The sequence below is a fragment of the Macaca nemestrina genome, chromosome 7, assembly GCF_043159975.1.
Source record: "Macaca nemestrina isolate mMacNem1 chromosome 7, mMacNem.hap1, whole genome shotgun sequence".
NCBI classification, from domain to species: Eukaryota; Metazoa; Chordata; class Mammalia; order Primates; family Cercopithecidae; genus Macaca; species Macaca nemestrina.
In genome coordinates this window covers 171,285,467-171,301,494 of record NC_092131.1, presented here as the reverse complement: position 1 = coordinate 171,301,494, position 16,028 = coordinate 171,285,467, and the positions used below count along the sequence as shown (strand labels likewise).

The 16,028-nt window shown below is 42.0% G+C and overlaps 1 protein-coding gene and 1 long non-coding RNA gene across 4 annotated transcripts in view; one reads left to right on the top strand and one right to left on the bottom strand.

Moving 5' to 3' along the window:
• The window catches only part of LOC105497518 (transient receptor potential cation channel subfamily M member 1), a 66,291-nt gene that overhangs the window by 28,708 nt on the left and 21,555 nt on the right, over positions 1 to 16,028 (top strand). For both annotated transcript variants that reach the window (XM_071067237.1, XM_011768669.3), the window contains 9 exons: positions 2,700 to 2,822; positions 3,023 to 3,154; positions 5,181 to 5,309; positions 7,915 to 8,166; positions 9,665 to 9,839; positions 11,426 to 11,446; positions 12,197 to 12,341; positions 13,565 to 13,767; positions 14,418 to 14,550. In XM_071067237.1, the coding sequence (XP_070923338.1) occupies positions 2,700 to 2,822; positions 3,023 to 3,154; positions 5,181 to 5,309; positions 7,915 to 8,166; positions 9,665 to 9,839; positions 11,426 to 11,446; positions 12,197 to 12,341; positions 13,565 to 13,767; positions 14,418 to 14,550 (1,313 nt within the window). The remainder of the gene's footprint in view (positions 1 to 2,699; positions 2,823 to 3,022; positions 3,155 to 5,180; positions 5,310 to 7,914; positions 8,167 to 9,664; positions 9,840 to 11,425; positions 11,447 to 12,196; positions 12,342 to 13,564; positions 13,768 to 14,417; positions 14,551 to 16,028) is intronic.
• Positions 3,096 to 14,477, bottom strand: LOC105497519 (uncharacterized). 2 transcript variants are annotated; one of them, XR_011606229.1, is made up of 4 exons: positions 14,355 to 14,477; positions 13,571 to 13,717; positions 9,661 to 9,878; positions 3,096 to 5,103 (listed from the first exon to the last, which is right to left on the bottom strand). It is a non-coding gene; the product is annotated as an uncharacterized lncRNA (long non-coding RNA). The 2 variants fall into 2 exon arrangements; XR_011606230.1 differs by lacking the exon at positions 9,661 to 9,878.

Genomic DNA, 16,028 nt, shown 5'->3' with positions numbered 1-16,028 from the left:
TAGCTGGTCAGCACGGGATCAGGACCCACACCCAGGTGGTCTAACTCAGCCCTGCCTGACCAGCCCATCAGGCTGCACAAACCCCCGCCACAGTCAGAGTCTCCTAATGGAGCCCCCCCATAACTCAGCATGCACACGCACCCTGGTTGGGTCATCTACCCACCATTAAAGCAGGGACTGGAACTCTATTTCTAGATTCCCTTATAACTCTGAAATTGTATATTATTTTACTAGCAATGTTTTCATGACATGGGAGAAAATTACGAGAAAATATGAAGCTACGAAAGGGTTTGAAAAAGATATAGTGGGGGAAAAATTATACTGCGATCAAACCCTAGCTCTGGGGTTTGCTGCTGTTAACTGCTAGCTTATCTTGAGAAGAGATTCTAATCTGCAGATAACCTGGCAATCTAATGGCAGTATTATTTCTATTTTAGAGATCTCCATGAGGATAAAGAAAAGGCTGTACAAGTTATACTGTGTAGTATGGTTCTGACAAATAGAGGGCACTTCGTTTCTTAGAAATATGACCGTTATGTCTGTCTAATTCTATATCATATGCTAAGCTGATGTTATACATAACTTAGGATATTAATAAACAGTTTTCAGAATTCCAAGAATAAAGAGCTCTTCAAGGTTTTGAGGAAACTAAGGTGGATCACCTACATGGGGATGAACATCGAATTGGCATCAGACTTTTCATCAATAACACTGAAACCCAGAAGGCAGCAGTGGAGGAAGGCCTCACAGTTCTGAGGGGAAAGCATTTGGAGCCTGGAATGTTTTCTACCCAGGTCAACTATTCAAAAGCATGAGACAAGAACATCGGTTTAAGACAGGCAAAGACTCAAACTATACACCTTCAACCTCCCATTCAGAAGAATTAGTTTAGTAGGTAGTCCAAGCAAAAAAAAAAAGGTAAAAATTACAATGAAAAAACGTGGTGTGGAGTGTAAGAAACAGGCCCCAAGTTTTATAAATTGCCATTCAAAAGCTGTGCAGCCGAGAGAAAGGCGGTCAGATTAAATGAGGCCAAGGAGTTGTGGGATCCAAAAAGGAAGTACTCAAGGAGAATAGAAATAACTCCAATAAATAGACAGAATGACTAAGAAGCCCCCAAGTGTCAGGAATACAGGTTAAGGAAGCAAAACAGTTTATAATACTTAACAAGAAAATAGAAGGCGAATCCATACATTTCAGGAAAAACAATGAAGTGCACACAAAAGTTAAAGTTCAGTTATGATTCAAACTAAAGTTTAAAACGATCTTGAACCATTGGTAGAGTGTGGAAAAGCGCTGTCAAAAAGGGAAGTGCAGCCGGGCGTGGGAGGCCAAGGCAGGAGGATCACTGGAGCCCAGGAGTACAGGGCTAGCCTGGGCAACATAGTGAAACCCCATCTCTATTTAAAAAAATTTTTTTTTAATTAGCCAGGTAGGCCGGTCGTGGTGGCTCACGCATGTAATCCCAGCATTTTCTGAGGCAGAGGTGGGCGGATCACGAGGTCTGGAGATCGAGACCATCCTGGATAACACAGTGAAACCCCATCTCTACTAAAAATGCAAAAAATTAGCCAGGTGTGGTGGCAGGTGCCTGTGGTCCCAGCTACTCGGGAGGCTGAGACAGGAGAATGGCGTGAACCCGGGAGGTGGAGCTTGCAGTGAACCGAGATAGTGCCACTACACTCCAGTCTGGGTGACAGAGCGAGACTGTCTCAAAAAATAAAAATAAAAAAATTAGCCAGGTATGGTGGTGCACACTTGTAGTCCCAGCTACTCAGGAGACTGAGATGGGAAAATCACTTGAGCCCAGAAGATCGAGAATGCAGCTAGCCATGATTGTGCCACTGCACTCCAACCCAGGCAACCAAGCAAGACCTTGTCTCTAAATAAATAAATAAATAAATAAATAAATAAATAAATAAATGGAAGCATGTTTTCTGTCTATGAGCCTGGGCATCCGGGCATCCTTTTGTTGTCTAGGCTGAGCCTTGCAACTCTTAGTTCACATAATCTCATTTATATCAATGGTAGTTCTATATAAAATACATTTGGCCTACTTCACTAGAGGTATTATATTTTATTTATATTATTATATTTTAATGTAAAGATTTGCCTTCCTTGAAATTTCATGTAAGGACTTTTTTTTTTTTTTTTGAGACAGGGTCTTGCTCTGTCACCCAGGCTGGAGTGCAGTGGCACAATCTCAGCTCATTGCAAGTTCCGCCTCCTGGGTTCAAGTGATTCTTGTGCCTCAGCCTCCTAAGTAGCTGGTATTACAGACGTGCACCACCATGCCCAGTTAATTTTTGTATTTTAGTAGAGATGGGGTTTCATCATGTTGGCCAGGCTGGTCTCAAACTCCTGGCCTCATATGAGCCACCAACCTTGGCCTCCCAAAGTACTGGGATTACAGGTGTGAGCCACCATGCTAGTCAGGACTTTTCTTTTTAAAGTTAGGATCACCAATAGTGCTGCTTGCCATTCATTTAAAAAATTTAGTGTATGTTCTTAAATTTTTTTACTGCCTGCAATTCTACCAATGTACTAAGCACATGTCACAGAACATCAGACCAGGGATAAACATCCCAGGGCTCCTAGGTTATTGAACAATGTTGAAGGTCATAATTAAAAAATTTTAACTATGCTGGGAAATTTTTCTAGAATTGCCACAGCTTAAAAAATCGATTTATGTCCCCTAGGTTATCATGGGGATTCTTCTTCCTCCCACCATCTTGTTTTTAGAATTTCGCACATATGATGATTTCTCGTATCAAACATCCAAGGAAAACGAGGATGGCAAAGAAAAAGAAGAGGAGAATACGGTCAGTGACACACTTGACCCTAAGAGTATCAGTGTGATCTCGTTTTAAAAATTGTTGAGATTTCTTGTACTATGGATTGAGAAATCTCACTGGTTAAGAGCATTTTTGGAATTGTTTTTTTTAATGGTGCCTGTGTGCTGGAGTGCCTTGCATTTCTCATTTAACCACCTGCCTGTCATGTGCTGTGCTCTGTTTTCCAGGACGCGAATGCAGATGCTGGCTCAAGAAAGGGGGACGAGGAGAATGAGCACAAAAAACAGAGAAGTATTCCCATCGGAACAAAGATCTGTGAATTTTATAACGCGCCCATTGTCAAGTTCTGGTTTTACACAGTAAGGCCTTCTTTTAAACATTTGACATTCGGCATGTTTTGAATGCTTTGATATGTTGGAATCAAGAAAAATTTCAAGGGCTTAAAAAAGTATCTAAAAATTCACTGAATTAAAATGAATTATGAAAACAAAACTGGGACTAATTGAGATCTCTGGCTAACATTGGATCTTGATATCCTGTCATATATTGATATATGTGACATATTGATATATGGCCATCCTAGTCCCAAATACACCATCTCATAAGGCAAAACAGTCACATGCTGTTTGCTTACGATGAACTCTTTTGATGCCTTTAGCAATACAAACTTAGGGAACTATAATTTTATTTTTAAATGAACAGAGATGACTAGTGAGTTAAAGAGCAAATTCACAGATTGCATTTTTCATGAAATTGGTGGGGTCATTACAAGGGCATGGCTAAATCCAGATAGTAAACTCTTGGAATAGGGAAACAAATCCAGGCCTCTCGTTCTGAAGTGCTCACCAAATTGACCAGCTTGGCTGGCAAGCCATCCTCCATCCCCCTCTGAGGCCCGGGTCTACACAGCTCCTAGAGTGTGGCTCTCTGCTAACAAGAGGAAGAGAGGAGGCAGGAGGGCCGATCAGAGCGCCTCTGGGGGAAATGGCCGAGCTGCAGGAAGTACCAGCGGGGGTGGCCAGGCGTGCTGTGGCTTGTACAACCATGTCAGTCGGGAGGAAAGAGACTTCTCATGAAACCCCAAGCATCAAGCCGCTGCCCATGCCAGGCAGGTCTCGGGGCCGGGGTTGCACTGGTGATGAGGTGGGAACAGGGCATGGGACATGAGCTGGGTCCCTGGCCATGGTCTGGGCGATGAATGAGGGTGGACTGGGGGCAGAGCAAAGCTCCGTGTGGGGGCCCACCTCAAGGGTCAGCTGTGGGCCTGGACACCCAACCTTGTGGCAGCCATGATTGATGATACAGTCGAAGTCACTGCTGCCCATCAATTCTGGTCAGAACCATCTGAGGGCCTGAGGTTCACCCAGCCTACAGGAGAGCCCAGCCATAGAGGCTGCTGCCAGGGATGGGGCCAGGAAGCCATCGAAGCCTCTCAGCCTTGGGCCTCGCCCCAGACCCTCTGGATCTGGCAGAGTCAACACACACCGTACAGCTTCCCAGGGATTAGGTTGCAGCCCAAAGTCTGAGAACCTGGCTCTAATCTTTCTTAGAGGAGTGGATAGTGGATCTGGGGGGGCCTGCCTGTCTCCTGGTAAAATGTATAGGATTGGGAGGTGGGATCTTGGAAAAAAAAAAAATGCCCAATTACAAATACTCAACTTCTAGCAGCCCTCCCCCAAGCCTTCCAAAGGGGCCTGTGCCGGTGAGGGACCCAGAAGCTGAAGTTTTCTTGGCGTCCTGGTGAACCACCGGGGACAGGTGACCCACTTCAGACGTCCTCCCCCAGCCCCTTAACTCCCCGCTTTTGCCTCACCCACCCCCACCTCCAGCTCTGCCTCTTTCCCTGCCACAGAGATGGGGCCCTGCTGCGGCCACAGCAAATCCTGGACATGCCACCACTAACTGAGGGGACCCTAGGGTCAGCTCGCGTGTCTGGGTGGGCAACTCATCTGCATGTCCTCTCATCTGACTTCCCAGTTGTGGAAAGAATCAGGAAGGAAATTTGTGAGGCAGGGAGGAGTAAGTAACATTTTCCAATTTCCAGGAATGTAGAAGACACTCCAGTAAACTATTAAAAGTTTCCCGTTATCACAATGTTTGCAACTTCATAGTTTCCCCGTGAGGATGACAGCACCAACAAATATGTCTCCATGTAGAAAATGGAAAGTCAGGGCCCATATCATGCTGAAGTATAAAATGCCTCCCATCCTGCTTCCAGGTCTTCTGTCTTCACTGGTGAGGTGCAGGGAACGTTTCCTCTCAATAAGTCAGTCCAGTTGGAAACAAAGATTCTTTTAGATGTGTCAACCTGAAAGAAAATGGGTGTCAAAATTTGATTGCAATGTTATTCCCCCAAACACGGCTAACAGCTTGTCTTTCTTTCAGATATCATACTTGGGCTACCTGCTGCTGTTTAACTATGTCATCCTGGTGCGGATGGATGGCTGGCCCTCCCTCCAGGAATGGATTGTGATCTCCTACATCGTGAGCCTGGCGTTAGAGAAGATACGAGAGGTGGCTACTCCAAAGGCCTGCCCCAGCCCACTAACCCCTGACTGCAAATGCAAATATGGCTCCTTACTGAAAAAACATTTCATGCAAACTATGCATGTTGGGCCAGGCACTGTGGCTCATGCCTGTAATCCCAGCACTTTGGGAGGCCGAGGCAGGTGGATCACTTGAGGTCAGGAATTCTAAACCAGCCTGTCCAACATGGTGAAACACCACCTCCACTAAAAATAAAAAAATTAGCCAGGTGTGGTGATGCACGCCTACAATCCCAGCTACTAGGGAGGCTGAGGTGGGAGGATCACTTGAGATCAGTAATTCTAAACCAGCCTGGCCAACATGGTGAAACCCCAACTCAACTAAAAATACAAAAATTAGCCGGTCGTGTGGCAGGTGGCTGTAATCTTGGCTACTCAGGAGGCTGAGGTGGGAGGATCACTTGAACCCGGGAGGCAGAGGTTGCAATGAGCTAAGATGGCACCACTGCACTCCAGCCTGAGAGACAGAGTGACAGTCCATCTCGAAAACAAAAACAGAAAAACAAATTATACATGCTGTGGGACTTTTTTTGTACTCACAATTCCAAGTTTATTCCATTCATTTATTTAAGATGTATACATCTTGAATGAACTTGAACTTGGAAATTCAAACACGAGGCAAAATAAAGGTATTTAACAATGAAAACAGGTTTGAATGCATAGGAAAGCATCAGCAAATGCTGCCGGCGACTTGAAATAAACCAAATTACCACAACTGGGTACAAATTTTGGCTTAGTTTTTTGGGACCAGAAGCGAGAAAGAGAGATACAAGGGACACTTGCACAGTGTGGTCCAAAGCCCAAAGTTGCAGGAAAAATATCATCTCTTTTATCTCTGGACTCTTGTGTAAGAGATTTATGAAGGGAGGGCTCCCAGTGAGGAGGAAAGGAGCTAAGTGAGGTGTGGCTTCAGGTGGACCCTGTCCTTGGCCTAATCCTGTAGGGGGCTCTGAGTGAACTGGACACTGTGGCGTCTGTCTCACCTTTGGGCCCCACCTCAATTAGTCATTGGTACCCACCAGAGACATGGCTCCAAGTGTCCAAGAGCAAGCCTCCCAGAAGGGTGCAGGCGTGGGCCTAACAGCAGCACCTGCGGCAAGTGGGGTGGACAAGCCCTCCTGGGGAGAAGCTCCAGGGGATATGGGAGGGGCCTAGAGCATTTGCTGCAAACAGAGGGAACAGGATTTTCAACTCAGTGTTGAAAAAGAACAGATACCATCTCACAAACGACTCTTGTCATCCCAGAGGGCTCGAGTGAAAATGTAACTCCCAGTAGGCAATCTCTGCAGACAGCAGAGGAAAGATGGGCCAGGTACTTTCCTTTCCAGTATCATTCAGAAGTTTTAATTCACTAAATTTGCTTATAAAGAGAAAGCATGTACCCAAGCAAAAAAGCACCTTGAACTGAAAAAGCCCACAGCACCATTTCATATCCTTTCTGCAACTGATACACAACCAATACTATTATTTTGCGATAACTGTTGACCCTTTCACTGAACTGAAAAACATTATTAACCTAGTCCAGGTAGAGGGAATCTGATGGCATCGGACTAGAGCCTGAAAAACCAAAAGAGCACTGAATCCAAAATTACACATGCCACCTTCTACTACTGTTCCTTTTCTAGCGGGGCTTCCTTCAAATTCTGCAGGTGCTGCAACTGGGATTTCCTGAGCAGCCTGCTTTCCCATCACTGTGCTGTCATGACCTTGCTGAGGATCCACCATACACCAAGACACTGTTCTTTATTCCGGGAACCTGCCCCCAGTTATAGGAGAGAGAGGGCGGCCATCAGCTGGTGTGCATGGGTTGTTAAACTAGTGAATCCCTTCTGTGTGGGCTGATAGAAAACCACTGTCCCATCCTGCCCCAACCACCCACAGAGATCCCCAAGACCTCTGCAACTGAAGGGGTACCACCTGGCATGGCAACCCTCCACCCAGTGCGGCACCACAGACAGCTGTGCCATTGGGAAGGCTCTGCATACGCCTGCGCGTGCTGCTTGCTAAATATCTTCCATTTTATTCTGTGGAAGTCTCCCCTTAAGCAGCAGTGATTTTGAAAGGATAATATCTTAAGTAGGGGAAAACCTGGTCTAACTTTCCCCTAATTTCTCATGTCTAAGTTGCAAAGGAATTTTGCCAAATCAAAACATTTCCTAGCCCCGTTCTGCCATCTCCACTGGGTGGACTCCCCTCTGTGGGGCCACGTGGGGCTCATCTGTGCTCTAGAGTTTTTGTCCTGTGTGACTCTGGAATGTGGAGTAACAGGCACGTGTCCAGATAATTAAAAAAGAAATCAAAATGCAGCTGCTTTAATTACAGCCAGAAGGACATAATTTAGAAGGCATTTCCTGAGTTTGTAAAACCTTGAATCTAAGAATAGGGAGGATCCCATGGAATTTCCCTTTCTAGATATCTCTCTCTCCCTGAGAAGAAGAGTGTTTAGAGGTTTTGAGTAGGAAAGGGGCCAGAACATGCCCTGGAATGTTCCACGAGTCTTATCATTCCAATATTCTAAGACAAGACTTCTAATACGGCATCTCAGTTTATTGTTCTCTGGGGTTTGTTTTCAGATCCTCATGTCAGAACCAGGCAAACTCAGCCAGAAAATCAAAGTTTGGCTTCAGGAGTACTGGAACATCACAGATCTCGTGGCCATTTCCACATTCATGATTGGAGCAATTCTTCGCCTACAGAACCAGCCCTACATGGGCTATGGCCGGGTAATCTACTGTGTGGATATCATCTTCTGGTACATCCGTGTCCTGGACATCTTTGGTGTCAACAAGTATCTGGGGCCATACGTGATGATGATTGGAAAGATGGTTAGTAATGGCATCCTGTGGGTATCCAGAGAGACTTTGGCTGTGGTTAGGGCATAAGAACAGGCCTTGGGCATGGCTTCCTTCAATTTCATTTGGTTTTCCTTTTGCAGTTGGCCTTTTAAAGGAAATATTCTTTGCTTTAAGATACACAGTTCTCCTACGTATTGATAACTTAATAAAATCCGATAGAAAAACATGAGTTGAGGGCCTACTGTGTATACATAAATAACATATATACATATATAGTGTGTATACACACACAATATGCATACATATATCTCTCAATATATATCAGGTACTCAATATATACTGTCTTCCTTCTTCCATACCATATTTCAACTGTAGGATGACTAATTACTTTTGCTTTTTATTCCTTCTGATTTATTATTAATGAGCCTATTTTGATAGCAACATTAAAGAAAATAGCCTCCTTTTTTTTATAAGAGCTTAATTCACTTTCCCAGGACATAAGAGAGCATCAATTTTTGATGCAATAGGAATTCAGTAGCAAAATAGATGTCTCAAAATATTTACTTGTTGATGGCTGGAAACATATTTTCAGGGACATGGATTTGATGTTCTATGAGACTACATCCCCTTCAGAATGCACATATGTCCAAAAAAACCACAAAAAACTGCCTGATTTATAACCTCCTAACATATGGTAGAAGCCAGAGACAAAGGGAGCCCAAGGCCAATTCCCAACCTGTACTCCAGATGATCTTCAGCTCATTCACTCTGGCCTGGAGTGAATACAGGAAGTTCATGTGATTAGACCATGATGACTTATACTCCAGAACAGGCCAGAGAATATGAAACTGAAAATGAGCCAGCAGGCCATCCTTACATTACCTAAAAAAGCCTCAGTGTTAGGACTGGTGCAAGAAGAAAGCAAGCCTCCTACCTTTAGGAAGGATTCTTTAAAGGCAAGTGGTTTTGAGCTAAGGGATGTATGCTTTAGTAAACTCCAGCAAGGACCTCCATCTTGAACAAGGGATGTTCAAAATTAGGAATTATACCAGTTTAGTATCCACAGTAACCAGGGCATTGCTCACTGTAACCACTCAGCACTTGTGTAGTGAATGAATAAATGTTGGTCTACACTCTCAATTCATTATTGTTTTATTTCCTTAGGTATTTCCTCCTCTTACTCTTTAGTATCCCTTACAAACTCCCATCTTTTCTCATAATTCTTCCCTTTGTCCATTTGCAGTTTTAGTTACTAAGGTACATGTGTTTCTGGGCAATAACAGAGGAGAAGCAAGAAGGATGAAGAGCCGATGAGGCTAGCAATGTTCTAGAAGACATTCTAGGCATAAAGCATTGCACGGAGTAGGAAAAAGCCTTCCCAGGGATGGGAAGGAAGGAAGGGAAAGAGGCTTTCTTCATCCTGATTAAGAATTCGTGAAGTGCTTAATTGGAGAGAGCAATATAATGAGCCAGGGTGAACTTGGCCCATGAGCCAAGACAGTGAGAGACAAATGTTCTCCTTACTCAGATGATCGACATGCTGTACTTTGTGGTCATCATGCTGGTCGTGCTCATGAGTTTTGGAGTAGCCCGTCAAGCCATTCTGCATCCAGAGGAGAAGCCTTCTTGGAAACTGGCCCGAAACATCTTCTACATGCCCTACTGGATGATCTATGGAGAGGTGTTTGCAGACCAGATAGACCGTAAGAGTAGAATTCATAGTAAGATTCTCTTCCCTGCTTCTGAGGCAGATGATCAGTTCCAAATTAATGGAAGAGCACGTATTAATATGGAAATAAAAAATATTTGTCACTCCACCATAGGCATCAAATTATTTTACAAAGAAATAAGAACAAATTATGGAACATGGATTTTCAGACATCAGTCATTTCTTTTATTCTAAAAATAATTCACTAGAATTCCAAAAGAGTCTCACTTCCCTTGAACTGGACCTGATGGACATCCTGTCACATGAATGCAGTTCTAATGCCAATAGCCTAGTTTTTCTTCAACCCAGTATCTCCTCACCCCAGGATAAGGCTGGTAGTGTTTTCCAGTAGAATGAACTAGTGAACAGGGCAGAGTAACTGGTACGTCCCACCATCCTCTTCTTCAAGTCATCAGAGCCCATTTTCCACATAGCTACCCATTTCATCTTCACTACTAGAGTGCTATTTTGTATTATCAAAAATAATCTGGATGTGAGTAGAGGAAATGGGCTATGATCCTGCACAGATTTCTGGGGAATGTAGGCCCAGCTCCTCTGCAGGCTGAGCTGGTGTCTTCTGGATTGAAGGAATGTAAAGCTCAAATGTTCTTGTACCTATTTCACCAGGACAGTTGAATAAATGTTCCACCAGTGAAGGAGGCACTTTTAGCCCCATTTCCATTTCAGGACCAACATTTTCATTTGCATGTTGTAATTTATCATAAAGCATCAGCTATAATAGCATGTTGCTACTTCCAGAGTTCTGCTCTTTGGGAATAGAAAGTTTCTATCATCTTCCTCTCATATAGAATGTAGGGCTGTCTGTGTATCTACTGTCTCTAGTTTAGACAATAACCAGCTCATGCAGTAGCTTCTAACTTTTATAATGTCATTCTGACCATATCATTATTGCAAGTATTGCAAAGTCAACTATTGAAGTGTGTTAGTAGCTTGGTAAGCCAGAACATAAAAATCTAATTTGGTTTCAAAAGAATATTCGTTTAGGTAGACATACATACATGTTAAAAGTCCCTGGATTCCAGGCATAAACTGTAGTATTTTTATTGTTGGACTTTTTTTTTTTTCATTAAATTGGGTTATGAGAGAAGATAAACAGGTAAACTTTAGGCTGTGCTATTCTCAGTAACATAATTAAATGTAGGTTTTTGATTCTTGATCTTTTAACTAATAATTTTGTAGTTATTTGTGCTTATGAGGTGTTTGTGTTGGAATATAGGGAATGTGTGATTGGTTAACCTGATCATCTGCCAGTAACATGTCTTTTTCACAGTATTTTTAACTAGTGAGCTTTTGCTCTTGCTTATGACATAAGGTAAAATAAATATCCATGATATATATTTTCTAGAATTATTAATGTATGTAATTCTTCTAAATAGATCACTGTTTCTAAGTGTGAATCAATAATTCCCAAGCTTAAAATATTTGTATTTCTTCACAGCAAAACAATTATGTTGTTAAGTCACTTGTTTTACTTTTCTCTCAACCATCATATTATTTTCTTTCCTCCCCTCCTGTCAAAACAAAACAAAACAAAAATCCTGCTTTCCAATTGTTATGTAGTCTACGCCATGGAAATTAATCGTAAGTTTACATGGAATTGATTATTCTAGTCTATGGAATGTGTTTCTTAATTACCTTTTCCTTAGCTGATTACTAGTAGTCTTAAACTGTTTCCAAATACTTCTCTTGTTTTTTGGTGCTAGTACTTTTTAAATTGCCAGTAAAAAGTAAAGAGAACCATATATTCACTGTTGGGATCACCCTAATTTTTTTAGAGGAGAAATAGACCCCCTGTGATGAAAAGTTGCATTTCAAATGAGCAGAGGGGGAAAAGATTATTTTTCAAACACGGCACCAAAACAGTTGATTAAACAATTTGGGAAGTAGAGGGAATCCCTAACCCATACGACATAACAAAAATATTTTCAAATTTAATGTATCAATGAAACCAAGAAAACAACCAGAAGACAACATACGCTAATGTTAAATAATTAGAAGCCACAATGACTTTCAAATGGATAACAATAAAGGGAAAAAAGATAAAGATACATTTATCTGCTTAAAAATGAAGACTTTTGTATCTGAAAGCCACAATAAAGAAATGGGAAAATGTTTAGAAATATAACAAAGAATGACTATCTCTGAGTGCAGATATGAGTTTCTGACCTTTTTCTTTGTATGAGTTTATTTTTTCCCATGGAAAAATATTGCTTATGAAATAAGAAAAAAATCATATTAAAAAAGAAATAGGTATTGAAAAACATATGTAAGAGATATTTATCCTTTTCATTATATGTAAAAAGCAAGCACAAAACAATTTTTTTCTTTCAGCTCCTTGTGGTGAGAACCTATATGATGAGGAGGGCAAGCGGCTTCCTCCCTGTATCCCCGGTGCCTGGCTCACGCCAGCACTCATGGCATGCTACCTACTGGTCGCCAACATCCTGCTGGTGAACCTGCTGATTGCTGTGTTCAAGTACGTGTCACAGCCGATGAGCACATGCTTATTATTTATTACTCAGAACTCTCCCAAGATACTAATCTCAGAACTCTCCCAAGATACTAATATATTTGCAGATAATTTATTTAGGGTTTTTAAGTAGATCCAATTTTTGCAGTCTCTTTGTTCAAACTTAATCAGTCTTAATGTATTCATAAATCAAGAGTTGACACTTAAATACATTTAAATTTAATCTTGGTTAGTATTTTAACACTTTAGTGTGTATTTTAATCTAATGAAAATATTTTCTTAGATGAAAGTCTCCTGGGGTACAGAAGATTTGATCAAGTCATGCTTTTCATTCATCAGTAGAGGTGCAAAAGGCAATATTAGTTTCATAAGCTGTTACAATTACTGTAATATTAGGTAAAGCATTTTTTTCTGATCATTTATAGAATAGAAGATAAAATGGCCTAAGAAAAAAAAATGGCTTAAAGGATTAAATCAAGTTTCTTATAAAACCTGCCTGTTTGGCATGTTGTGTTGAGTATGTTGACCATGCTCAATAAATATTGAAAAAAATTTTAGCTTCTAAGATGAAAAATATAGAGGGAAAAATCCTTCACAGAAATATGCAATCTTAGAATTGAACAGGGCATTGGAGAAAACCTGGTCCAAACTTCCGGCTTGAGAGATGAGAAAACTAAGGTCAGGGAAGGTAACTGGCTTTCCTAAGGTCCCAGTATTGGTAGAAAATGAAATCATGCACTTAATGCTTCCTGTTGGAAGCTAAAATAAGACAAAGATTGTACCTACCCCACGTCCAAAATAACGAACCTTCAATCAAATAAGTACATTAACTAATTAATTCAGTTGGAAAAAAAAAAATAGTAGTCATCTACTTGTTAGACTGAATTGAAAGTTTAAACATGTGAAAACGTTTAGTTAAATGGCTCTTACCTCTACATGTAGGAAATTAAATTTCCTGAGTATACAAGTAGATTGTGGTGTGGTTTTTCAAGAAAGCAGTACATAGCAATTTATTAAACTTAGCTATTTATGAGTACAATGTCCTTAAGCACAGATAATCCACATTGATGGATAAACCAAAAGATTGAATAATCAAGGAATCAGTGCTAAAGAGCACTAAAAGGCCATCTCATTGAGTATTTTCATTTAAATGTGAGTAACTCTGACTGCTCTGGGAAATCACTATAAAAAGTAATATAACTAACTGTAAAAATGTCTTCTTTTTAAAGCAATACCTTCTTTGAAGTAAAATCAATATCCAACCAGGTGTGGAAGTTTCAGCGATATCAGCTGATTATGACATTTCATGACAGGCCAGTCCTGCCCCCACCGATGATCATTTTAAGCCACATCTATATCATCATTATGCGTCTCAGCGGCCGCTGCAGGAAAAAGAGAGAAGGGGACCAAGAGGAACGGGATCGTGGATTGAGTATGTGCAGGGTTCTTCATTTCTAAGTTGGGCTGATTTCAAAATAGTGTTCTAATTGGACATCCTCACAGAAATCTCACTCAACTACTTGCTCGTGTGAAAAGCACCACACTCAGTCCAACTGCTGTTCTTTTCAAAAGGCTTCTCATTTTGTATCCATTTTATTCTAGTTTCGTTAATTTGTTAGTAATTGATATTAGGAAAGCCAGCTCATGGAGATTAGAAGTTGAGCTAATTCTCTAAAATAACTCTACTCTATAAATTTCTGTATAAATTGAATGCTCCTTTCAAAACGTCTTAATTTGTTGCATCTAAAGCAAATGAGAAAATAATGCTACACGTTTCACTCTATTCATAAAAATAAGTGCAAAAAGTTTTCCGGGAAATATTACTTGGCTTTACTTTCCCAGTAAATGTAATTTTTTTTTTTTTTTTTAATGTTTAAAAGCGGGCCGTTTGGCTCCAACTGATACAGGGTTGGGGCGTATGACAACTCCTTTTTGGATAAAAACCAATTGGAGTAGAGGCGAACTGCCTTAGAAATGGCAGACAAGAGAGTTTAATTAAAGTGGGGCTGTGAAATTCACATTGACGCCACGAAACTGATTCTTCTTGTTTTTCACGTGGCCGACACTTCTCCCTTCACACAGAGCTCTTCCTTAGCGACGAGGAGCTGAAGAGACTGCATGAGTTCGAGGAGCAGTGTGTGCAGGAGCACTTCCGGGAGAAGGAGGACGAGCAGCAGTCGTCCAGCGACGAGCGCATCCGGGTCACTTCTGAGAGGTACGTGTGGCGTCCCCACAGCCGGCCCGCGGGCCAAGGGTTTGCAGACTCGGGCGCCCCACTCTATGAGGGATGCCAGAGTTCATTTAAATATGCACTCCGAGTTCTCATGTTTTATTTAAACTTTAAGTTTTAACGGGGTTCCCACGAAATAGTGAGAAAGTTCCTAGGTAATGACTGTGCATTGGATGTAGAAGGGAATGACATTTATTGCAAATATCCCTGGCCAAAAGAAAACCTAACAGTTCTTGACTACCTTCACCCCCTACCCCAAAGTGGGGGGGTTTCCGCAAGGTTAATGGAAGCTACAGAAAGCCATCTTTCTCCCAGCTCTTGCTCCTAACTTCCCTTTGCGGGCGTGGTCCTCCCCAGGGGACTGCCCTCCTCATCCTGCCTAGCTGCTTGCTGCACCTTGGCAACACCTTTCCCAGCCTCACAGGGCAGAGGAAAAGGCTCCCTCCTGGGGCTCCCCTGAGAGTGGGAACTGGGAGGGGTGGGGTGCAGGGTTGGGGGTGAGGTGTCTGGCCCCATGAGGGTGGGAGCCGCCAAACTAGGGCAGGGTCTGTCTTTCAGACACCTTGACATCCTCAGTACCCAGCAAGGTCAGCCTAATCTCCGCGGTAATGCTTAATAAATGCAGAGTGAATGAATGCAGGATGTGTGAATCAATGAATGAGTAAATGAAGTCAGGTCAGAAGGGACAGAAATGGTGACATTTTCCAAACTTGGTAGTATTGCTCTATCCTAAGCTGGGAAAGAGCAACTGGCAAAGGGTAGACAGGAGCAATTGACCTTCACTGTCTGCACTTTTTATCATGTAAGTTTTGAGAGCCTTTATCATGTACTAAAAGCATTTTCAGCTTGCTAAAGATCTTGGTGACTGATAACACACTGTTCGAAAGGGTTTCAATGCCAAGGTGGCCAGAAGGATGAGCTCAGAGGAGCCATGCCTAGCTCTGCTTTCTATCCTTGAGTACACAGAATTAAAGTTTCCTAATAGACACATTGAGAGCCATAAAAACAGGATGGGACTTCAAAAAGATATTGCAGCTGACAGTTCCCAAACAATTACAACAGAATTCATAGATGCACCGTAGGTCTCCCTGGCGCATGTTCAGGCCAGTGAACTCTGCCCCAGCCCACAGGAGGGGAGATGGCAACTGTGGGTCCCTGGCCCTGGTGCCCTCCTAGACCCAGTCACCTTGTGACCCAACCAAATCCAACCAGCTAAACTCTAGGGTTACCTGCACCACCTTTCTTCCTTACCAAGGTAAATTTTTAACAAAACTTTGAAATGTTTCTTTGATATTTTAACAGTAATTGCTAAACTTTCAAGGTATAAAAATTATTTCTTCATGAGAAAGATAAGGCACCCCATGTAGATAGTCAAATTTCCACTTTTTAGTTAGACATTAACTTGAATGTAATTTTAACCAGTCATTTACAGTGGAGATTGTGTTTTGTTTTGCTCTGCCTCC